We start from the raw sequence: 25785 nt of genomic DNA, 5'->3' as shown, positions 1-25785 counted from the left end.
AATCCTGGGACTGTGGTTGTTGGCATGATTTGAGCAGTAGAGTGGAAACACATTCTTCTTCAGTCAATATCAAAATAACTTCGATATTTCTCTTGGACAGATGAGAGCTCCGATCCCTGGACAGATGAGAACTCCGATCCCTGGACAGACAGTATATTTCCAACTTTAATCTTTTTACATATTTGTCTATGTATATAGTCCTACTCCTCTTTTTCTTTTTTCGACCTTAAGCACATTCTCATCTGACTTTTCAAGAAAATTACAATGATCCTGCCATCCTGCTAATCTCAATTGGCCCGGATGGCCAACAAGCTAACCACTACCCACCACTAATTGCATTTGCTATTTTGCTGTTAATGTAAATATTCACGCATTCTTGTTATGAGCCATGTTCTCTGGACGATTATCTTTTCTAACCACCATTCGTAATGTCCTTATATAATCTTTTTTTCATTCAAAAAGTGCCTCTTGAATCTTTAATTATCAAAATAATTTCCCATAAAAAGTGACCCGGCCCTCGATTTTCATATATTTTCATATGCGCCCCATCAATTTCCACTCTGTTTTCATAAGCGCCCCGTTTAAATAAGCGCCCAGTTTGAATAAGCGCCCCTCAGAAAATGCAAAAAATAATTTTAAGCGCCCGGGCGCTTATTCGCGCGAGTACGGTACTTGGTGAACAAGAAGTAGCGTTTAAAGGTCACGAGGAAAAGATGGATGATGACATACGCCAACCGTTGTTCAGCCAATGAAATTGCTTTATAGTGTTGCGCTTTCGCGGGGATTTCATGATTACAGACTTTCGGCCGGAAAAAATGATTACAGGAGTATTTTGTTAGCCGCGCCCGGTTATAAATAAATCTTTAAAATTATATTATTCAGGAAAGTATTCACATGATCAGTTATACAATTACATAAATCATAGGTATGTATATTTTGTAAGATAGGGGATGTAGGTATGCTTGCAAAATAGTTTTATTTGGCCTGAGCTGAGCAGTGCCTAGGCCTAGGCTAGGCCTAGTCAGCTAGGAGGCGTGCCAAGCCTCCTCCTACTATAGTACTAGGCGCAGCATAGTCTACCCTATAAAGCCAGCTAGGCTAGGGCGAAGTTTTAAAGGCCTAGACCAGGTTAGGTTAGTACTAGGCCTAGGCCAGGATCCAGAGAGGGAAATATGTTGTAACATATAATATTCTATGAAGTATTTGAAGAAATAAATAATGTGAGAAAGCTAAAATATATATTTTTTATACATTATTTGCCATGGATAGATAAATATAATACGGTACTGCATTTCTATTTCAATTTGCTAAAAAGGTGTGACAAATGGCATTACATCACCACACCCAATGAAGAGCCAGAATGTGTGTGACGTCATCTTTCAAGACCGGCATTGCAAATCGCCCACAGTGTGAGATAGTGTGAGGGGAGCGGTGTGGCTTGCGAATAAATAAGTACTTGGCTAGCACCTGATTAGCTATGCAAGAGTATAGTTATTTTCTTATAATGCTGTCATCGATAAATAGGCGCAGCGTAAGGGTTCCACTCAGTAATAAGAGTCATGTCATTTATCTATATATATAGCCATATCATGGAATATTAATCCTCATTACGTAGGACCAGGCCAGCTTGTTTATGCCTTCGCTTATAAGAGAGTTGACATACTGCTCAATCTTTGGTCTAATCTATTTACATGACAACACATGCACTAAAAAACTGAATATACTGTAAACTGTAAATAAGAGGATTCTTATAGGATTACTAGCACTTTATTTTCTTAAAGGGCCTCATCAAAATATATTCGACAAATTTGACACTAATAATCACGATTGTGGAAACTCATTTTCTTGATATGAATTCTGACCGAACGAATGATGTTTACGATTGGTGAAAGTAACAGCGACGAAGTCTATGTAAAGTTGGGTAAATCAAGGAGGTATTGGTTATGCATGTGCATTGAAAGCGTATGAATGTGTTGGCCAGATTGTAAAGCATGGTAATTTTGAATATATTATACCATAGGCTTCTTGAACTAAAACTTGGGATGAGATTTTGGGGGTTGAGAACTTGACCATGGAGGAATTAGTTTATGATTGGTATGCCACCCAGAGCAGGGCCTAGGCCTTCCTTAGATTCTTGATGTTGCGTCGCACAAAAAGTGGGATTTAAGGAAAAAAGCAACTTTTATATTAAACCAGTTTAATTAGCCGCTTGTCACTGTCGATTGTTTACCTCCAGAACTGACGTCACAAGGCTGAAATAATGATACACCAGTTGCGTCTCTACAAAACCTATTAGCTAAATGATACGTTCACCAAAAGATAACAGTATTACAATGCAGTTTGATACAATATGACTAACTTATATAACGATATATTGTTAATCATACCAATCTCCAAAAAAACTAAAGGATAACTCTAAATATGTGTGAGTTAGTCAATATATATTAAATCATACAAATCTTAGAAAAAGCAATAAGGAAAACTATAAATATGTGTGAGTTAAATAAATAATAAACGTGGCCTTCAATATAAAATAAACTACTGTAGGCCCTCAATCGGATCAATATCAGTGGTACCCAAGCGACATGAAAGTAAAGTTTGTACAGTATTGGAGTACATTTTTATCGCACTTGTATGTACCTACAGTAGCCTACTACTTTAGCTTTCATTTCTATTTTCAATTCAAAATGAAATCAGTCAAACCTATATAAAGAAAAAAGATATTGTATAGCTGCTGCTGGCTTATGCAAAATTATGTCAATGTTGGTGATTGCTTCATGCTCATGCCAGCCTGGATGGTGATCCCATTGGCCTACAAAGTACCTAGTTCACCAGGCTTGTTTATTGGGTTGTTTTTCACCATATATCCAGCCAATTGTAATTTTTTTTTTTAACTTCATTGACTCTTAGTCATGTTCACAATTTTTTCTTTTGTATTTAGAATTAAAATATATACCGTATAGTTTTATAATTAATTTGTAAATAATTGCATTCTGCTGCCTTTTGCACGGTAATTGTGGGCGATGATGATAGGTCTATTTTTTAATATATTAATTATTATATTTATATTAATATCCATGACTGTTGCCTAGTCATGCAAAAGAGCAATTTTTTCATAACTGGCCAAGGCTTCTTAGCTAGGCCTATGCACTTTTTTTACAGGTTTATTTAACACATTATTATATAGGCCTTTTCTAGGTCTGTATTTATAACAAACTTGGCTGGATTGTAAATAAACATTTACCCAGGTGTAGACATCAGCGAAAGTTAATAATTATGTGATTTAATATCTAGATGCTAGGAAAAGTTAAATGTGTTAAATTGAAGCGAATATAGGTGTTGATAAGGAAGAGGCTAATAATATATTTCTATTGTTATTAATTATTGCTGTGATTAATATTATGTTATTCAGGAGCAAGATGCAGTCTGACGAAGAGTTTAATCAAATCTGTAAGCAGCTTGAGATCTCGGTTGAGTTATCACGCAAAGCTCAACTCATCTGGAAAGACTGGATGGACTGTTCATGTGTGGAACTCAAAGTAAAATCATTTTATTGTTTGATTTATAAATTTATTGACTCTGACCCTTGACTGAAACATATTTTTCTCAGGTTTACTCCCACCCATACCATTATGAAAGCACACTATTGTATTAAGCCATTTTATCCATACAACACCACATGGTCCTCTCACTGATGTTGGAGTATTTAAACATAAGCATTGTACAAACACACACACAATCAAAGACCATGGCATAAGATATTATATTGTCAATTAATTGAAATTTATTGACACATTGACTTGCCTTTCTCTCCAACTTTTGCATCTGTTGGTATGCATGTCAGACGTGGATGTGGCTCATGTCTGAATTTCATGCATTTCCACTAAAGGTTTGCATAACACTGGCTTAGTCCAAACCCATTTTATAAAGAGCAATCACACTTCCGTTTTTCTTTCCCATCAAAAATTACTTATTATATACACCTGACCTACTTTATGACATTGACCTGCTTAAAGCAGTAGCATTGAAGTTTCAACGAGTGAGTGTAACTTTGTGTATGTGATGTACTCTGTATTTTCAGGTTCAACCAGTCTCATGGATTCCTTGTGCCATATATGTCACTGTGATTGAGTATTGGTTAGTGTATTTCTTATATACTATTTTGGCTTCTATTTATATTTAGTGGCCCATTCAGTTAGGCTTGAGTTTGTGCAAAGGCATAACAAAAAATTAGGTGATTAACATTGTCAATAACAAATTACAGTCAAATTCAACATCTAGAGTAGGTTTCAGCATACACTATAGACATTTATATGTTATATTTCCTGGAGAAACTTTTTACAGAAACATTGCATTCAAATGCATTTTTCTATATCTTTTAATTATATTTCTATATTTGATTGTATATTTTACTATGTGTATGTGATAATGTTGAATACAGTACCATAGATAAAATAAATAATTAATTGAATAAATTAGATGAAAGCATAACCCATAATGATTGAACAATCAATATACCAGCAATTATTTTCAACTTGTGTTTTATTAATTTACAGTAGATTTAGATTATGTTTTTTTATTATAACTTTTTTGATGGATTTTGTATTATGAATTATATCAGTTTGAAGTAGCACTTTGCATTTGTATTTAAATAATGATTTGAAAAGCAATATAAAATAGTTTATTTGCTTACAAAAATTTTCTTATGCTTAATTTTCCAACAGCGAACAAGGAAGTCAAGGTGGACCTACATTATCAATCACTCAGATATTGGAAATATCAAACATGAAGTAAATCAAACAGGGTTAAGTCCCACTTATTTTTTTTATTATGCACGACCATTTAGATTTTGAAGTCTTTATAAGGCGAGACTCTTTTATACCTTGTTTTGCGACTTTTTTTTTTAAAAGATTGTCAGAGAAATGGGAAAAAATATAAATAAAATAATTTTTTTCATTATCTAACAAAATGATTTTGCCAAAAACCATCTAGGCAAAGAAGAAAATAAGAATAAAATTTGAGGGGAGCGGAGGCGTAATAAAATAAAAATAAAATTTTATTTTTTTGTAAAATTTCCATGTTGTTGGCTAACTGGCCAAAAATATAAGTTTATTTTTATTCAAAATCACCATATTTGGCAGGTGGAGGGTTTGCTAAACAATTTATAAAAATAAGTCTCGTCTAAAATACTTTAAATATTATAATATCAATTGGGCGAGTTTGCACTCTGGCTGCACCGCTTATAGGTCGCCGGCCACAATTTGACTTGCCCCCACCACCCACCCTGCCTGCTGTCGATTCACTCGTGTCTGCACGGCCTAGCCAAATAATCTGCTTGAGTTGGCTCTGTCGACTGTAGGGGCGGGTAAATATATAAATAACATTCTAAAATCTGCATCTTACAGTAATTCCGATCAACACCACATTTGAGGAGGATACATGTAACATTGTCAGTGTGTGAATATTTTAAGTAAATCGATCCAGTAGTTTTTTAGTTATGCGCCCGGAAGGATACACACACAGACAGACACACACACACAGATGCGCACTACGCACTATTGCAATACCTTTCACCTCTCCTTTGGAGAGGAGAGGCGATGGTAATTACAAGAAATGATATTATAGTGGTGGTTTATAATAATGATAGATAGTGAAACAAGACCAACCATTCTTTTATTTTAATAAGCTAATATGATTTTCTTCTTCTTTTAGTATTGTAATGTTCTTTAAAAAAATGAATACGTTGAAAGCTGAACATATGCTAAGCCGCGTTGTGATTGACCACCTCCTAAAGGCAGAGCAGAAGTACTGTATAGCAATTGCACTATTTCAAAAGATGGAACGGTAAGTAATTTTGTAATGAATTTATTTTGTTGTATGTCTGATTGAATAAATATATACCTGAAATAAATTACTACTATGACCATCATTTCTGCTGCTGTTGCTGTACGTAAATGAACATTACACCCCAATAATATTTGCTTGGTTCCGGTTAGCTTCCTTTTGTACACATATATATATTTTAATATTTGCCTGCTTACTTACAGTAACTTTGGACCCCCTTAATTGGCCGATGTGGTAATTCTTGTGTTTGGCTGGCTCACAGTCCCCTATCCTGCATGTTTGATTATTATTATTATTATTGGTTTTGATGTCTTTATGTAAATTTTTTTGTAATCTTTTATACAATTTTTAATTAATGTGTTTTTTTTTATGCCTTTTTCATTTCTTCCATTTTCATCTTTGTTTTAGGTTTTATGTCTGGTGCTGTGGTTTTTTTTATCCATTATTACATGCCTTTTGTATGCCTTGTTTTTTATGTTTGTGTTGTGAATTTCTTGAATTTTGCCATGTTCTCTTTTTAAATTATATTATGCAACTACAGGAGGACATCCATTGCCATCTGAATAAGTTTTTATTATTCGGATACTGTACATCCATCCACCTTTTGGTTGGTTTGTTTTTGACTCCACACAATCTATAATGCAAAGGTTTATATTTCTAAATAGGTCCTAGTAGTCAGTGAGGGATTGATCTATCCTCCAATTGGTCCCAGGCAGTCAGTTGTGCCTTTGGTGTATAGCACCTTTTTTAGAAAGTAAAAATGATAATTGAGGTAATTATCACAGAACACAAAATAATATTAAACTGCATCTATATAAAAATGTGTCTGAAGTAATAAAAAATGGTATTGAAAATTCTTTAAATACCCCATTGTGTTGAAACATCAGCACTGCCTATGGCCCCAAAGTGGGTTAGAATGTACTTTTAGCAGAGTTTGTATTGTTTTTTCATAGAATGCTTCTCAGAATTTGGCTTGAGAATTGTTTTAAGTATTATTTTCTGTTATTAGTGTTTATTATTATTCTGCTCGGACTTAAATTTCTTTCTTTTTAATTTTGTAGTATTTTCCGGGACGTTTTCCAGAGTCAGGATGCAATGGATAACAACTATGCAAATCGTGAACTTCTGTCTTCTCAACTCATCAAGCACACCGAGCTGTGTTGGACAATGTTTATCCTTACTAAAGGTAGCTTAACAAGCCCTGTCCAAACCATAAAGTGTTATTTGACAAAAACATGTGACATGCCTAGATAGGGTCATGATGACATCACATCATGACGACATATATAGGCACATCTTGACTATATATGGGCAGATCATGACTATATATGGGCATACAACAGTTTTTGTCAAATGAAAATTGAGAGTGGACAGAGCTTGATATATTTATATTTGAATCCATGAATGGTTTCTGAGCTGAGCATGTCGCTGAGAGCTAATGTTACTGCTTCTGGCGCTAAAGACCACATCTGGATAATGTTGGTTTTTAATTGGGGTCTGATTCCTCTTCTCTTTGAATGACCTCCAAATTAGATGAATAAAGGACAGTGGCTGCGCTGTTACACCGGTGAGACATTTCAATTTGAAGGACAAAAAAGTTTTTACAATTTTTTTTCTCTTACTCATTTTTTTTTCTGTTCATTACATTTTTGTTTGTGATAGCTGTAATAATGTAAACCATTACCATGTGAAATTCAAATCCATATTGATGTGCGAGGTGTGCCTTTTTAGCAAGTGCAAAATGTGTGAAATTAAAGTTTTTCTTGTTTTTGATTTTTTTTTTTAAAGGCTCGCTGTTTGACAACTGCAATGACCTGCTGACCTCATTTCAACTGATGGTTGGCTGTATCGACCATGTCATAAAACAAGTTCCAGTGTTCTTACTACGAGAACGTTTTAGTAAGTACAACAAAAGTCCCATTCACAAATGTGACATGTTCTTATAAAATGATCTCATGTTGCAAGTTAATTATTTTGAGAAAATCAATAATTTGTCATGTCAGAAATTAATTAACTATTATTTTGACTGAGTAGCTATATTTTGTTACTGCATTTTAATACTACAAAGTAATTATTTTGTTGCATTACTTCAGTTACTAAACAAATTTTGATACTGTTCACTGTGTGCAGTCATGCATAACTCGTGCATGCTTTTTAAAGTTGTCCTAAGTTATGCTAATATTTATGATAATTAATTAATAATAATATTAACTGACCAGATGCAGCCCTACTAATTTTAATGTAATGCTAATGAATTGTTATGTTACATCAGTTTATTTACGAATAGGTAAGGTCAACTTGACAATTAGAAAAAACAAATACAATGATGACAAAGTACAGTATACATTTCCATCTTGTTTGGCACCAGCATAATGATCCTTCCGGAGGCAGTGTTTACACATATATTATATTACCAAAATGAGTTATTGAATTTAAACATCCAGACAACCTCTACTAGCTTTACTACATTGTTTTATTTCATTTTTTTTTTATTATTTATTTTTTTATTATTTATATTTTCTTCACTTTATTTCCTTCACATTTATACATACATTTTTTTTAGTTTTTGCTCTCTACTGTATATCTCCTACTATTTTCTTCACTTTATTTTAACCTTTAAAAAGATACATTTCAAAAATGTATTCCTTACACAGTCATCTTTATTGCAATTTTAAATCTATTTTGTCATCTTTTTCTGTGTAAAAGGTAGTACTTAAAAGATTTATGATTTCTTTGTGGTGAATGTGGATGAAATGTGGAAACGAAGGCTCAACAGGAAAAGTGGCATTGTTGAATATAAAAATAAATAGGATTTGTTGTTTTTACCCTGTTGAATCATGTGATTTATTTGTTGGTTTATAAGGTACCCGACCCTCAAACCTCCCACAGTCTTCAGAGCCATCAAGTGTGCTGCGTATTCTTTGTGAGCATGTCAACTGTGTGCAAGATTACCAAGATGTGGCCAACATGCAGATGCATCATCTTCTACCATTCCTTGACACACTGGAAAAAAAGAAGGCTGAGGATGCTTATGCTGAGTTAACAGAGGTAAAGTGAGGGGAATTATATTTTGTTTGAAGAAAGTTTAATTACATATTGATATATCATGAAGGCATTTCATCAACGTTTTTAGCCCACCGCATCCCAGCAAATTCCGGAATTCCTTGATGGTACTTTAAAGTAATTTAATTGTCTGTGTGCATTCACCATTGAGTGACAAAATTTCAATATTTTGATACAGATGATAAAGTGGCAAATCATGACCTCTATGCACTTATCACATGATATAGTAGGAATGGTAGTACCTTTCTTGGAAATGCTTTAATAATATTGTGAGATTTCAATTCTTTTTAAATAGTAATTGAGGTAACAGATTATACCAGATTTAATACATGGTTTGTTAATTATTCATGAGCATGAATTACATAGGGAAATCATATCACAAGATCATAATTTTTTTTACCACCAAAATACAATTCAGTATGAAATTTCTGTGTCTTTAAGCCAGTTTTCCACTTTCCAAATTTATTCTCACGAAGCGAGAGCATTTGACCATACGCATGCGCAGTTTAATTTTCATGCGCAAGCCTTTTGCAAGATTGTTGCCTTTTCGCTTTTGGTGGTTCGTGTCGTCAAATATTGGAGTTTCTACTTTTTGCAAAGAGAAATAATGCACAGCCAATCAGAATTCAGGAAAAGATTTTATCGCCTCCATGTGCACAGAATCAAACATAGTAGGCCAACAATACAATTGCCATGCGGCAGCAATGTTTTAGAAAATCCAATAACAAGAACTTTTCGCTTATTAAAGGTGAAAAATGACTAACTGCTCACAACTTTTTTAGCAGAGAAAGTTTTTGTGTAGCACAAATAAATTTGTCTGGTGGAAAAACACAAAGGTTTATTTTATTATCAATAGGATGCAGTGGTATATCTAGAAGTCTTAAAATGGGGGTGCTAATGGGGGTGCGAAGGTGAAGTGGGAGGTTCGATCATCAGTTGCTAACTCACAAAATATGGTGATTTTTAACTAATTGCAAGTGATTTTTGGTGGTTGCGAGTGGTGGGGGGGTGTTTTCCCCCGTGCACCCCCTTGATACGCCACTGATAGGATAGCAAATGTTAACATTGTTCCTCTACAGATAGCTTTCCTGCAACGGCAATACCAGGAAGTATACAAGTCAACAAAGGACATTGATGAACTCCACTTTTTATTGCGGAAAAGCTATCTGTTTCCTGAAAAACCTCGCCCTCCACTCACTCCGCCAGACTCTACAGCCAGGTACTCAAGAGATGTAGAGACTCCAGTTAAGTATGTTATTTTTTTATTTGTCTGTAGATTTAATGTATTATTTTATTTCATGTTACCCATTACATAACATAAGAAAATGCCAGAAATATTTGAAACAGTAACGTCTTTGAGGCCATAAAAGTTTGTGTTGCCTGAACCCAAAATCTAGAGTTGACTGTTTTCTTTTGTTTCTTTGTTTATTGTAAAAAGGTATGTTAAAACAAAGAATAAAGCAGAATAAAAACAGTGCATAAAGGGTTTTGGAAGCACACTGTAAACATCAAAATTTGGGTGCAGCCCTCAGTGGTAAATCAAAAATTCACATTGGCCCTCCAACTGACTTTTAGTCCACCCCTGCCTTTTTCTAACCAGATTGTATATTCTAAAGTATGGTTAGAATGAGGTTATAATTTAAAATCTAAAAACAAAAAGCAACCAATCATAATTCCCATATTTTCACAGTTTTTAATTTGTTGGATTATGTGTAGTTAGTCATGCTTCGACTTGTTATTTGCATGCTCCTCTGTTTTTATGCCAATGCCAGGAGAGCCATTAACACAATCCAGGGGTTGAAGAACCTTCTCAACAGCTGTAGTGCATCTCCTTCACCTAAACTTCTTCAGTACTTTAAGGTAGGCAGAGGTATACCTTTCCAACTATGCCATTTTGGGCTTGCTTGTTTGTTAATCCCTCATCCACACAGTGACATTGTTATGAAAAACAATCACATTTTTATGAATATAATAAGATATTTATATATATAAATACAAATTACAACTGCCATAAGTTTGTGTACATCATTTCATTTGATTCTGCTCCCAGCTGGTTGAGCCCTCTCATTCTGATGATAATGATACACTTTTTATAATGCTTTATTTGCATGGCACAATTAATGAAAACAATATGCATTTTATTTGTCAAGAACAATATGACAGTGAAATTAATAGGCTAGCATGGATATGTGATATATTGTTTTTTTTTTCTTTTTCAGCAATGTCAAAAAGATCCTACAAGTGCTATTAAACAACGGCTGTCTAACCTTGAGCGTGACTTTATCCAAAATTTTGCCTCCACCATGGGTATCCACATGTACGAGGTTGCTAGGCAACGTTTCCAGATAGGATGTAAACTATACTTTAGAGTCATGGAAGCCATGCTCACCAGTGTTAGTCTTTTTTGTTTGTTTTCTGTTTGTTGATTTTGTCACACATGTATAACATACTCATGAGCTGCTTGGTTGTAAAGAAAGCTGCAGAAGGCCACGCCTCCTAAATTCTGCCCGCCAATTGGTTAATTCTGGTAGTGGGGTGGTGTGCAAACATGCTTTGGTTGTGATGACCCCAAGTCTTGAAGTGCGTGACAGGAACAAGCTCAGTGTAAACTATAGAGTTTAACAAAATTATTAAATCAAATAAAAAACACTTGTGGTATTATTTCAGAGTCAAATATAAGTAAACCTAACAAATTTAAATTTCATTCTTAACAAATTTCCTCCGTAATTAAATTAGCATGTTTTTGTGCCTTAAGTTTAAAGAATGAGTAAGGCTATGCATTTGGAATTTACACTGATAAATCTAAGCAAAAATATTAAGAAAGAAAAAAAAAGAAGAGAATCTTGAATAAATATAAGAGCAGAATATATATTAATGCTTGTGGTACACCACGTAGATAGTTCTGAAAAGAACTGTTGTTGGTTGAGAATATCTTAACGTTTCGTTTTGAGTTGCTTCAGTCGTCTTCAGGACAAAAGGAGCTTTCGATTTGTGCGACCACGCGACACTAGAACGGAATCACTCATGCGTGACCGTCCTACCTGGCATCCTACGTTTTCTGCATACGTGGATTTGGCCAAATTGCGTTCCAGAATCTACTCGACGAGGTGACCTTAACGTTCTTGCATGCGCAGATGACTTTTAGTGTCGTCATTACGTTCTACGTCGTCGTGCAATCAAAAGCTCCCTAATAATGTTTTATAAGAACAGAGGTTAACAATATATTTAGTGGCGCATGATTTTGTGTAAACATGACTGAGATTATTTCCCAAAGCTGAACTAGAGCTTGTTTACAATATGGTATAATTTTGAAACTTGCTAATGTCTATTTTTTAAATCAGGGGAGAGGTCCCTTTTCTCACTACTACATTTTATTTCTTGTTGGAAATTAAGTTTCTAAATGAAGATATTAATTATTTAATCACTTACATTCAACATCAATTTATGAATTTTTTTTTTTACCTCTGTCAAATGTGAAATTTAAATAATTAATGAATCGATTTATTTATTTATTTGTTCTATTTATTTATTTATTATCCTGTCCAACAGCTACTTACTGGTGGGAACACAAAATGGCAAACAGATACATAAATATTGTAAATATATTTATTAATAATAAATAATTAATAATTTAATAATATTAACACTTTTTTGTATTGTTTTCTTTACTAGGAGGCTGAACGACTGAAACAAACCAATTTCAGCAAGTTACTTTGCAATGAGACCTTTCATAAATCGCTCCTGGCTTGCTCACTGGAGGTTGTGCTTCTCACTTATGGAACATTGTGTAAGTCACTCCAATTATTTTTATTTATTATCCCCAAGGATGATTAATGTATTTCTGGCATAAATATTGCTCAATGTTAACTTCATAAAGGACATGGTATCATTGGAGGAATTTGAAGAACAAATTCTGCTACTTATTCACTACACCAGATGGTAAAGCCAGCATGGAGGCAATCAGGGTGTATTATCCAATTGTTATAACAAAAGCCAAACTCCCAGCTGCTAAAATTGGTCCAATTAATGGAAATTTTTAATGATATATTGCCTTGTATTATTCCTTTGTAATAATGGCATGCTATTCATATATTCCACAAAAATTAATGTATATTAATGTTTGGATTAAAGAACATATGTGACTCCACATAATGAGTAAACAATCAAACACCTTTAATCAATTTGATTGACTTACAGTGTGCAGTACAAACTAATCTAATTAGAGAGAGTGCTCAAGTTTGTATAACGCGATGTAAACAGTTTCAGTAAATATGCTCGATAAATAGTTTCCTTTTAGTTATAAGATTTTATGTTATATCTACAACCTCTGAATAGACAATGGTACCTTATTTCTTATCTGTTTTTCTAGTCAAGCGACAAACTAACATTTTCTGCAGATAAATGACCTGGTTTGTAGTTTTTACGAAGGTGTATTTATTGTTTCTGTAAAAAAAATTAAATTTTGAAAATATGCAAGTACTGGGGCTAGGTAAGTAGGTATACAGTGTGTAACTAATTACTTTGTTGGTTACTTATATCTGAACATGATTTTAAATGACTAATTGTGCAGCATAGTAAATGGTAGATTTGTTTGGTGAATTCTGTTGTGCTTTGTTCCACCAGGGTACATAACAGTCACTGTTGGATGAAGAGATTACTTGCTTATATTTATATAGATATTTTTTATATTGTAGTATCCCCTTCGTTGAATAACTTGAGCAACTATGAATGTAGTGTGAGTTTTCCATGGATTTTGGGTGTCTTCAAAATTGAAGCCTATGACTTTTGTAAGGTCATTGAGACATTTTTGAAGGAAGAAACTAAACTTACCAGAGATGCTGTAAAAGTGAGTATATTCAAACACTATATTTTTGTTTACATCAGGATCATATTAGACCAAATTGTATTAATTATTGACAAAATTATTTAACAATGCTAGTGGGTATTCCAACCAAAACAAAATTGAGCATAAATGTATCCATATATTTATTAAATAACTTGTGTCTTCCATGTTTGCAATATATGCCGTGACATTCTAGGCATATTTCAAGTTCACAATTACAGTTAATGGTGATCCAGATGCAAACACAGTTTTAAAATTTCTCGAGTCTGTGGAATCGGTATGGGTTTTGTGTCGGGATTCAAACGTAGCAGAGATGGGATTCGACTATTTTGACAGTTATTTTATATAAAAGAAACTGAAAGATTGTATAAGGCATCGTGATATCACAAGTAGAGTACATTTATAAAAATATAGATTAATTTTGATGTATGTCTCGTTCTACCTTCAGCATCTTCAGAATGTAGAGGCCATGATCTTGGACAGCTTAGCTTGGAAGAGCGGGTCTCCTTTATTCGACGCTATGTCAAATTATGTCAGTGTATCAACTACCTCACCTTTTGTAGTAAGAATTATATTTATTTTTTGCAAAGACAATTTCACTTTAAAAAATAGGGTAAAACGTAAAGGTAGGAGAATAACCCATAACTCTCAGCGTCATTGTGCTGAATTGCGTATGGGTCTGCTTTGTGACTACCTGGTCGCCATAAAGAGGCACTTGTAGGCACATGTTCACATCATTCCACAACGACAGGGGCTGAAATGAACCAGAGCATCAGGATACCCCCTAATCTTCTAAAAGTGCAGTGGGTTCTTTAAAGTGCACACAAGCCAGATATGTACATTGGACCTCTATTTTAAGCCCTTATCTGAGAAGACTTGTTAAACCAACCAAACACTGGGCCGGGAGCGACTGAAACCAGTGCCGTTTTTAAGACTAGTTAACTGCGCAGCGCCCCTGCCTTACTGCTCAGCCACTTGACAATTAAGCAATTTAGGTGCTTAATTGTATTTATCGTGTGCACATTTATTTTGAAGGCACTGCATAAGATTTCAATTGATTCAATTTCAATTTTTACCCTTATTTTTATACCTAAATCTTTGTTTTTTTTGTTTCCAGCCGCCAAATTCAGGAGAGCCTTGTACAACACCTATACCAAAGAACACCGCATCTGAAATGTAACGTACCATGTCATATAGAATATTGTAATAAAAGGCACTAGTTCTTTTTCTGTTTTTTTTCATATGAACAAAAATAAAACAGAAACATGAGATTTGCTTATACTAACCAAGAACACAAATAGCAAAACTAGCCAATCTTGATTGGTTCACCATCATGAATTTCTGTAATCTATGAGATCATGTAATGTAATTGTATGAAATTTATATTTAGCCTGTGAAACACATAATTAGATAACCTGAAGACTACTGTTGTTTAAAAAACACAGGCTTACATCACCATCATGGCTTGTTCAGTATTACAACAATAGTACAGTAGTGGCAAAAATTTATGTAATCAATAAACAGAATATATATGAAAACTCATGTTTGCCAACAAAACTCCTCTATAAATCTGCTTCAATTTAATATGTTTTAAATGTTGTATTGTAACAAAGTGTCTCTTTCTGTAGGTTCCAATCCCCGTTGAAGCCCAGTACTAAAGTGGGAGAGGGCACGCCCACTCGCTCTTTTTGCGGATCTGCTGGTAGCAGTACTGAGGACCATTCCATTTCACCAAAGTCCAGCAGTGCAGCATGTTCCGCACGAGGAACCCGCTCACCTTCCCTTAATGTTTACATCACCAAAGTATTACATCTCGCTTACGAACGGCTTCAGGAACTCTGCACCAACCTGGACATAGCTCCTGATCTAGTAAGTTTTTAGCTCACTCTCTTGATGGAGAGGGCTTATACTATGACTTTGAGTGAATTTTGAAGACATTTTTCTTTCTATCAGGGCCTTCGTTTGTGACGCGATTAGGCTGATCTTGCAATAATATAGAAGAAAAAGCTTGAGAAATTTTAGTATAAAGAGTTTTGCGAAAATATTGTCGGGAAATATGTGAAATTGTGTGTTTCATATCGTATCTCTTCCCATTGAAAAGAGATTATGAAAGCGTGTTCGTCATTGGTCAGATTGAAAATTGCCTCTATATTCCATATTGTTTATATCAACCCAATCACAGCCTGGAATGGTAAGCTTTACAGCTAATATTACGTCTGCGATGAGTTTAGTTACACATACTGAATCATAAAGCCTTGCTCTTGAAATCTATTATGTGCTTCACATTTTTATCTGGTTTATTTATGAAATATTGGAGGATTGGTATGTGAGTTGTTTTTCTGATTAGAAGTTGTTGATTAATTAATTAGGTGTAAAATAATTGTCAGATTGTAAAGGTTTGCTGGTGCCTATATGAACATAATGTGGTTGAATGACTAGGATGTGAAAGAAGGGACCATTTAGATAGATGTCTTGGAAAAAAATGACCTCAGGGTTGTCTTGAAAGGGAGTCAAGACCAAATTTAAACTTTTGGATGTACGTGCGTGATGAAATTTTGTTATTATGCACAATACCATCACTAGCTTTTCTGTTCAGGGAAAATATCCTAGTTATCATTTAGTGGGCTCAGTTGCTTTATTAAACTAAATTTTTCAAGATAATGTTAAGACCTGTGCAGACTATTTATTTAATAAAAGCATGTGATATGCCTAAATATTGTTATGATGACATCATATTATGACCATATATAGGCAGATCATGACTATATATGCAAATCAAGACTATATATGGGCATACAACAGTTTTTTTGTCAAAGAAAAAAATGTTAATTATACTATAAGACAGTGAAATTATTCAGCCCATTTGAATAAGAATTCTATATCAAATAATGCTAAAAATAATATGAAATTATGATTATTACTATGATTGTATAATTATAAATATTCAAAAAATAATTTCTCTGTTTGTTTTGCAGATTCTGAAAATTTGGACCTGCTTAGAACAGTGTATCCTCCACAAGCCGTTGTTACTCAAAGATAGACATTTAGATCAGGTTTGCCACTGTTTTAGCTTAAATATATCTCTGTTTTATTGTGCTGAATTATTATATGATACATTAAAAGTAATAAGATTTTCACAGGAAAAACAAAATTTAAACATTTTTTCATTAAAAAAAACACCTCCACTAAGCCTTATAGTAATACAGTACTTGGCTTGTGGAGCATTACCTTCATCCTACTATCACTGTTGGAGGAGAATAAAATATAATAGCAAACTTAGGCTAGATGTGGCTGAGATGTCCTAGCTTGTACTTTTAATGGTCTGTGAAGTGGGTAATACAAATAATCTTTAATAGCAACAATAAAGTATAAATTGAAGTTTAAAAAATATGAATGTGTAAAACTTTTAACTAAAAAAAAATAATAAATAAAAAAACATGGCCGGGCTGCAAACAAAAACGCTTCCACTTTGACCACCCCTCTCTCATTCAGTGTCTGCTTCAACACAAGTCAAACAGTCCTTAATTTTGCTTATGATTTTGTTTTTATATTTTTCTGACATAGATAATGATGTGCAGTATCTATGCAATATGTAAAGTAGTTGAGCAAGAGAAGAAGTTTAAGAACATTGTTGCTGTCTACAGGATGCAGCCGCATGCTTCTCAGACGGTAAGATTAATTCTGCAATTCCACACCATGTTCATAATCAGTTGGGTAGTAGTATTGACATGGGGTCTGCTGGGGAGGAGATGGGAAAGTGGGATGATTTCTAACTATTGCATTTTCCCCCATGGAGAGTATTGTACAAACTTTCACATGGGTGGGGGAGTACTTCTGTCATTTCCCATAGTTATAGCATTGATCATAATTTAAAGGCATGTGACACAGAACTGTAGGCATTGAGTTTTTTTAAGGCCAACTCAGACAGCTTTGTGCAACTATATGAAAGTCTGACACGATTTGTTGTTGCAGTGTTAAACCACAGACCAAATGAGTCTGCATTGCGGAAAGTCGGATAATCACAATGACCTAAAGGCTTCCAATGATAACTCGTGTCTGGGCTGCTTCATAGCACGCTGTCTGAGTTAGCCTTTAAATCAAATGTTGGGCATTCCAAGGCTGATAACAGTAGATTGATTTTACTTCCAGTAACCATGCAAAATGTGCCTTGATCAATTTTTTCTGAAATAGATAGGTGCACTATATAAATTATTATATAAAAACTTTTTATGTATTTGTTCTTTGCTATGGCTGGCTAGGGAGAATGACAGGAAAAAGCAGTTTTAACCCATAATATTGAAGTTCTTAGAAATAATTGTAAAGAAAATATGTGAACATCTCTATCACTTTCATATGATATTGATGTTTGAAAGTGTTATTATTTTCTATACAGGTGTATAAACAAGTCCTGGTGGAAGAGGGTGAATTTGATTCCATCATTTCTTTCTACAACCGAATATTCATGCCATCTCTGAAGACATTTGTTCTTCAATTCCAGCCCTCCCGGCAGTCTGTAAGTTCCCTTTGACCCAAATTGTCAACAATATATATTAATCAGTGCTCAGTCAGTCAATCATTTGATTTGTTAAGCCCTGTCCAGACTAACGAATTTGACAAAAAAAAAACATGTGACATGCCCAAATATGGTGATGATGACATCGCATCATGACTATATAATTATGGGCACATCATGACTATATATGGGCACATCAAGACTATATATGGGCACATCATGACTATATATGGGCATACAATAGTTGTTTGTTACAGAAAATTTGATAATCTGAATTGAACTTGAAATGAATAAAACAGTTTTAATGCATGTCCACAACAGTACTGCTCATGGTACCATGTTAACAGACATTGCTTATGTTCTTTCAACAGTTTAGCCTGTGGTTTCATTGCAACAGATATTGCTCATAGTATCTTTCCAACATACATTGCTCATGGTGCAATTCTTAAGCCCTGGCCAGACTGTCAAGTTTTATTTGACATATGACATGCCTAAATATTGTCACAATCATCACATGACCATATATAGGCACATCATTACTATATATGGGCATACAACATATTTTTGTCAAAGACAATTTCATGATCTTTACATTACTCATAGTGCTATTCTCTATGACATTGTTCATGGCCCAAGGGATAGAGAGCTTGGATTAGTTTGTCTCACAAAAATTTAAATACAATTGTTGAGTGTGTGGCGCAGCGTGTAAGATGTTGGACTTCTGATTGTGAGATTGAGACCGACGCTCATCGCATTGCTTCTGCCCTTGGGCAAGGCACTTTATTTACGTTCACCTCTCTCCAAGGAAGGGCCCAAACCAGTCCCACTACCACTAATGATTACAGAGCCAAACCAAGGCAATATATGTTTTTATATATATATATATATATATATAAAGAAGAACTTATTACTCTATTAAATGTTGTTCAAATCTTTCATTTTAGACTCCAAATTTATCGCCAGTACCATCACGGTCCAGAACAGCATCTCAAGGACCTCAAGTTTATGTGTAAGTTTTTATTTTGTTTGACTCATTAACATCCTGCATTTTGTGCACAACATAGATTTGGACCAAACTGCATCCCCCAGAAGATAAGAAGTCAACATTGTCTTTATCTGACACAGATGACTTTAGGTGTTACACAATTACGTTCTAGATCTTACTGTCATTGAATCTTCCCCTGCTAGGCTCATGGAGACCTGTGTGAGCTGCTATGTAGAGACACATCTTGTGGTGGATTGGACTGTAAAATGAGAGACAATCGCCTGTCCTTTCCTGAAGAAACTGTTTTTTAACATGCTCATAGGCCATGTTACACAGAAAACTAAATGGCTTTAAGTCTCTTCTGATAGGTGGTGCATTATATAGGCTGCATTCTACAATCTACAGGGAGGTAGCTAGATAGATGTAAAGAACGTAGTGATTTCATTGGCATGAATGGTAATATTCTGCCTTCAGTGTCTTCCTCATTCTCCCTATTCTAGACATAGGCAAAACTATCAATATAATTTCATAACAATACATCTTACTTAGTGAAATATATCATTTCTCAGAACCAAAATTACAGTATGATAATAGTTATAGGCCTACCTAATGTAATAAACTTAAGTTCATCAACCACAATCAATTTATTCATCTCATCGAACAGTGTCAGTGCTCGTACTAGCAAATCATTCTCATTCATGCAGCTATGCACATGCGCTGATCAACTGGTCACCGCTACAACCAGCAGTTTGATTAAAATGACAGAATGATAAAGCATTTTTTTTTTCAAGTTATTTTGGACACTAAAAAAAGATTGAATACCAAGTTGTGGTCTAATTTGATTCCTTGCATTTGATATTTTTAAAGCTAATGATCTAGATAAATATTTTAATATTTTTTCCTGATGGTTTTTTTTACAGTGTCCCAGGCAAAAGCAATCTGTATATCTCTCCAATGAAAGACTCCCCTTTCAAGAGCCCACTTCCTATAGACCACTTACAGATGACACCAACATCCAAGCTCCTCTACAATTTTGGTGAAAGCGGGCCAGAGGTAAGAAAATTCAACGTGCAAACAGTGCCAGAAAATGCATGGGATAATCATCATTTTGTGATGATTGAATATTCTTTAAATCGTCGCTCACATCACGAACTAACACAATCAAAGTAGATTGTGTTAGTTCGTGAAATGAGAGTAGCACGTCAAAACGAGTGCGTATTGGTTGTCAAGCACTTTTGTATTCTTTACCACACAAAAAAAAACACAGTTCGTGATGTGAGTGACGAAATGATCATAGATGATGAGTATGTAGAATAAGGATGAGGTTTCGGATGATAGTGATACTGGTAGCGGTGATGGTTGTGTTGGTGGTAGTGGTGATGGTTATGTTGATGGTAGTGGTGATGGTGGTGGTGATTAGGTTTCTGACAATGATGTTAGCAGATCCCAGATTTTCAAGAATTGGTTGGGCTTGAGAAAAACAAAGTTTTGTTTTCTGTTTTTGTGTGTTTTTTCTTACTAATAAATATATTATGTCGATGGTGATGATGATTCCATAATGGTTTTGGTTTTGAAACATGAAGACAATAGAGATGAATAATTTTATTTTTTAAAGTACTCATTTATAATGAAATGTTGGTGAAGAAGATGCTGCTGGTGTTATATGACCTTCTTCTTCCATTAATGGACAAACTTCAATGCTGAAGGCTCCTGTCCATCCAGCACAATATGATTTGCAACCAGTGCACAAAAGTTTGGATGTGTGGCTTTTCTTTTCATTGTTTTTAATTGAAAAGTTTTTAATTTTTTATGATTTATTTAAAATTAAGTTTTAGCACTATATTTTCTGTAACCCAGGATGGGACCCTTTCAGGTACTATCCCTCCTTGTCAGAGGGAACCAGGAACTCATCATGGGTAGGGGCGTTCTCTTACCTATATAGACCACAATTTGCCTATTGTAAAGCGTGTCTATTGATTCCCCTTTCTACCAGTTGTTGATGTCACTGATAAATTTTAATGAATCTGATTATATCAGTAAAATAATAAACAGAATTTAATTAAATCTTAAATGGAATAAAATCTTTTCTTAGAGCACAGAAAAGCTTCGGCAGATTAATGAAGTTGTTCAAGGACGTGGAAGAGACAAGTCAGGATCAAGCTCACAAAAAAGGCTCAAATTTGAAGTAGATTTGGAGGAAAGCTCTGAAGATGCTAACAAAAATAATATGCAACAGTAAGTGTCATGCAGTACCTAGCTGTGTGTAGTATGTTGTACTTTTGCATTATTTACTGCTTTTAATAGTGAGTTGAGCTGACACTAAAAATATTCTCTGCTCTTCATTAAAGTCTTCATTAAAGACGATTCATCACAAATGCCTTGTCATGTGGCCTTCTCTATGAAATCATGATTTTGCAGTGTGTGACTAACTAGTTCATGACTACAGTTAATCCTAGATTAACTTTGTCAACTTTTTTTAAAATATTGACCATAAACTTTAAGTTATTAAATGATTGCTTGCAGTATTATATACTAAAAACTTCAAGTTCCCTATTCAGTAATACTGACTTTTAAAAATGCAGTCAAAAAATGTAAGCCATATGACACTATTAAATGCTACTGAATTTATTGGACTAAAAAAAGTGCTGTCAGGGGTGGCACCCGTCGAGGAGAGCTGCCCATTCCCCCCCCCCCCTTCCCGGTCGGGGAGAAAAAGCACAATTCGTCGGGGAGAAAAAAATTATATGTATGTTCTACATATTAGACTATAAAATCGATTAAATAAGCCTTTGAAACTCCTAAATTGTCAAAATTTTTGGGGGCTTCGGCCCCAGGAACACTTTCGAAGCCTTTTAATCAAACACTTTCGAAGCATTTTAATCGAAGCTTGACCACGGCCACTTTGCTTTCGTCGGGGAAATCTGACCCCCCTGGTCAGAGCATTGTCCCCCTCGTCGGGGTGGGTGGGGCTGTCATGGTAAAATAAACTGGAAGTGTACAATTATGTCAGCCCGCTGCTGGTCTCACAGAATGAACTGGCCAACAGAAGGTGGAATACCCTTTAGCTGTAGACCATAGCGGCTCCTCAGTTGGACCAATTGTTTATGGACCATATCTACCAATTCTGGAGCCACCATTTCTTGAATGGTCACCTGAAAATAGCCAAATTTGTATTCCAATAAATTGTATTATTTTATATTCATTCAATGTTTTCCTTTACAGGAACAATAGTTCAAGCGGCAAGGGCCCTGCCATGCCATCATCAGCTAATCTCCGTCTTCCAGACAGTATGGTTGAACTCACTGCAGTCTTGAAGCGAAGAGTGTCCGAGTTGGGTAGGGGAAATACTTTGATTACCTGTTTCTTAATTTTTATTGTCAGTGATTAAATTGATTTAATAAATCACTGGAAGATCAACTATAAGTATCCAATATAAATAGTTACTTCCCTTTCAAGTGTAACACTTTTGCAAGGTCCGGTAAATACGGCAATGAGCAGATGGTTGGTACGGCCTTTCACAACCTGTGGTGCAGCAATCTCAGCTGCTTTCATTTATCCAATACATGCCACTCCCGATATCACCTCCTCATGTGGCCTTCGCTAACAATAGATATCAGCTCAGGGTTAGATAAACACATTTCGGCAATAGAAAAGATTTTTAATGTTCTGTATTGAAAATTTATTAGCGCAGATATTGGCTTAAATCATTGTCATTGGTTGACATGTGTCTTTGTGGGCTCGATAGATCATGATATTCATTCTTTGAATAAAACGTTTCCGAATACAATAACATGTATAAATGTTTTAAAATAAATTTATAGATTTTTAATTTTATTCACTTAAATTTACTATACTACATACACCTTTGTAATTTATAGATTTTTACACTTTACATGTTTTCTTTTCCAGAGGCAGACATGAAGGAGGAACCAAAGATAAAACGAGAAAAATTTGAAGAAAATTAAAAAGGAAATTTCAGCAATCACCAATGAATTAAGCTTTAAAAGCTGTTTGTATGATTTTAAAAAATATTAAGTTAATGTTTGATACACAGCATTTTAATGAGCGATACATGCCCTTGTTGGCAGACATATTAATACGTGTTATACAGCCAGGGTGTGTCGAACATGTTAATATGTGATGCATGGCCAGGTTAAGGCATGTTACTGCGTGATACATAGCCAGGTTAAGATATGTTGATGTGTGATGCATGGCCAGGTTGAGATATGTTAATGTCTGATACATGGCCATGGTAAGGCATGTCAGTGCATAATAAATTGCCAGTTTAAGACTTAATGCACAATACATGGCCAGGTTAAGATATGTTAATGCACGATACATGGCCATGTTAATGCATGTCATTGCATGATATATGGCCAGTTTAAGACATGTTAATGCCGCAATAAACTGGCAGGTTAAGGTATGTTGATGCGTGATACATGGCCACGTTAAGCATGTTAATATTTGATGCATGGCCAGGTTAAGGCATGTTAGTGCATGATACACAGCCAGGTTAAGGCGATTTAATGTGTGACACCCTGCTAGGTTGAGGCATGTTATTGCTTGATACACGGCCATGTTAATGTGTGTGCCTTAACCAGGTTAAGGCATGTTAATGCGTGATACAATTCTGGTTGCCAAATTTGTTAATGCGACGGCTAAACTGTGTCATTTGCATTATTGAATGATACACTGTCTATTTTACTAACTATGACAAACATGTTAATGCATGGTACATGTTGAGGCACTGCAGGATGCACTGGTAATATTATAATATTATTTACCAAATATTCTAATGTGTGATACCCGGCCATTTTGAGGTATGTCAATCATGTTAACATGCGATGAGACACGACCAAATTGAGGTATGTGGGTCACATTAATGCATGAGACACGGCAAAGTAAAGGCATGTCATTCCTGTTACTTGATGGTACACTTGCTTTAATTTAATTTCATCATTATATGCTATCTTTGTACACAGCTATGTTGTGGAATTTCAGTCCAGTTTACTGTTTGATATTGATGTTATCAATCAGTTTAATATATGATGTCTTGAAGAATGTCAATTGCATTAATGTGCAATCGACTACCCCTGTATATCAAATATGATAATGTGTGTGTGATACAGTGCAAGGTTGAGTCGTGTAATTCATGTTAATTACACAATGTATGCCGAGTTATCAAATTTGCTATTTCGTGATGCACTCAAGTATGACATATCACAATAATGTGCTAGACATGTGAAGGTAAAGATATATAAAGTCCGTATTTATTACAAGTATTTATGATGTGAATATTAATGTTAGAGGCTGATATTTGAGGGAATATTTGGCAGATGTAATCATTTTAGGTCAGAATTGGTTTTTGTTGTTGATAGAATTTGTGTGGTACATTGTTAGAAAAACGTGTGTAAGTGCATTGGTGAATTATGCTGCATTGTTTGAAATATAGAATGCATATCTTGGTGAATTTACTGTACACTTTAGCTTGGTATTGTACTGTTTGTCCCTGTTTGATTGTTACTCTTAAAGTTATTACAGTGTTTGCCTTCATGGATTTAAATCTTTGTACATAGATTTCCTTGCAAAGAAGTAAGTCACATGATAACAGTTTTATTCCAGCACATTTTAAGGTTTTAATATTTGATAATTGAATAGGTGAGTTTTCAGAAATTTGTTTAATTGGAAAATTTAATTGTAACTGTGTTTTTGGTATCAGATATTCCTGCTTCCTGATAGCTTGTGTGTGTTTGATTCCTTATAAGCGTGTTTGATTCCTTATAAGCCTGTTTTCCATAAAATTGCTGTCACTAAGCATTTCCCATTGCAAATGCTCCATTGACTGGTGTCATCGATACAAAGGAAAAGTTCTCTGATTTGTTTCCAACAGATCAGAACCTACTTGAGTGTTTCCGTAAAATGGTTGCAGAGACCTCAACAGCTGTTGGCGATTTACACCTACAGTAATTTGGTTGAAATCAAGCTGTAAAGAAGAGGCATGATTGCTAGTTTAAAAAATGAATACTTAATTCTTTTTGTTCTAGAAGAAATATTCCTTACAGAAAGCAAATGTTTGATTCCTTCTGGAAGACAGGTATTTGATTTCTCAAAGGGAAGCATATGTATTTCCTAATACAGGTTTTATTTAAAAATTGTTTCCATTCTTTTAAGAAATTGAATTGTGTAAATTCTTAAGGAAGCAAATGTTTGAAGACAGATATTTGATTCCTTAAGGAAAGTAGATCTATTCCTTAATGCAAATTTATTATTCAAAAAATGTTTATGAAGTTGAGATGTTTGAACTTAATTATTATGCAAATTATATTTAATTGTAACCATAGTAACCAAATTTGTACACAATTTCCTCTAAATTAATTGTTAAATGCTAGACCATGTCTTTGCTACTCAATTGATTTTTTTTTTAATGAAGTCATGTTATTCTATTATTAGCAATTTTGATAGAATTTTTTTTTTCAAACAATTTCCGTGGATGTTCGATTCTGGAAATTTAGCTTGATTTCCTAAATTTTCTTTTAG

The 25785-nt window shown here is 34.5% G+C and overlaps 1 protein-coding gene across 1 annotated transcript; it reads left to right on the top strand.

Annotated features, from left to right (window-relative positions):
* The first annotated feature begins 768 nt into the window (after positions 1-768).
* LOC117124813 (retinoblastoma-associated protein-like) lies at positions 769-25785 on the top strand. Its single transcript, XM_033271145.1, has 24 exons — positions 769-925; positions 3413-3539; positions 4082-4137; positions 4725-4790; positions 5713-5844; positions 6906-7030; positions 7633-7743; positions 8708-8892; positions 9987-10156; positions 10680-10767; positions 11127-11300; positions 12580-12694; positions 13602-13753; positions 14199-14312; positions 14868-14926; positions 15379-15619; positions 16726-16803; positions 17315-17419; positions 18144-18263; positions 19208-19272; positions 20169-20301; positions 21341-21483; positions 22471-22583; positions 23158-25785. The coding sequence occupies exons 2-24, from the start codon at positions 3420-3422 to the stop codon at positions 23211-23213; spliced, it is 2721 nt and encodes a 906-aa protein (XP_033127036.1). The 5' UTR covers positions 769-925; positions 3413-3419; the 3' UTR covers positions 23214-25785.

The sequence above is a fragment of the Anneissia japonica genome, unplaced genomic scaffold, assembly GCF_011630105.1.
Source record: "Anneissia japonica isolate Jap-2015-1 unplaced genomic scaffold, ASM1163010v1 scaffold652_len952628_cov199, whole genome shotgun sequence".
Classification (NCBI taxonomy): domain Eukaryota; kingdom Metazoa; phylum Echinodermata; class Crinoidea; order Comatulida; family Comatulidae; genus Anneissia; species Anneissia japonica.
This window is presented reverse-complemented; position numbering and strand designations above follow the sequence as displayed.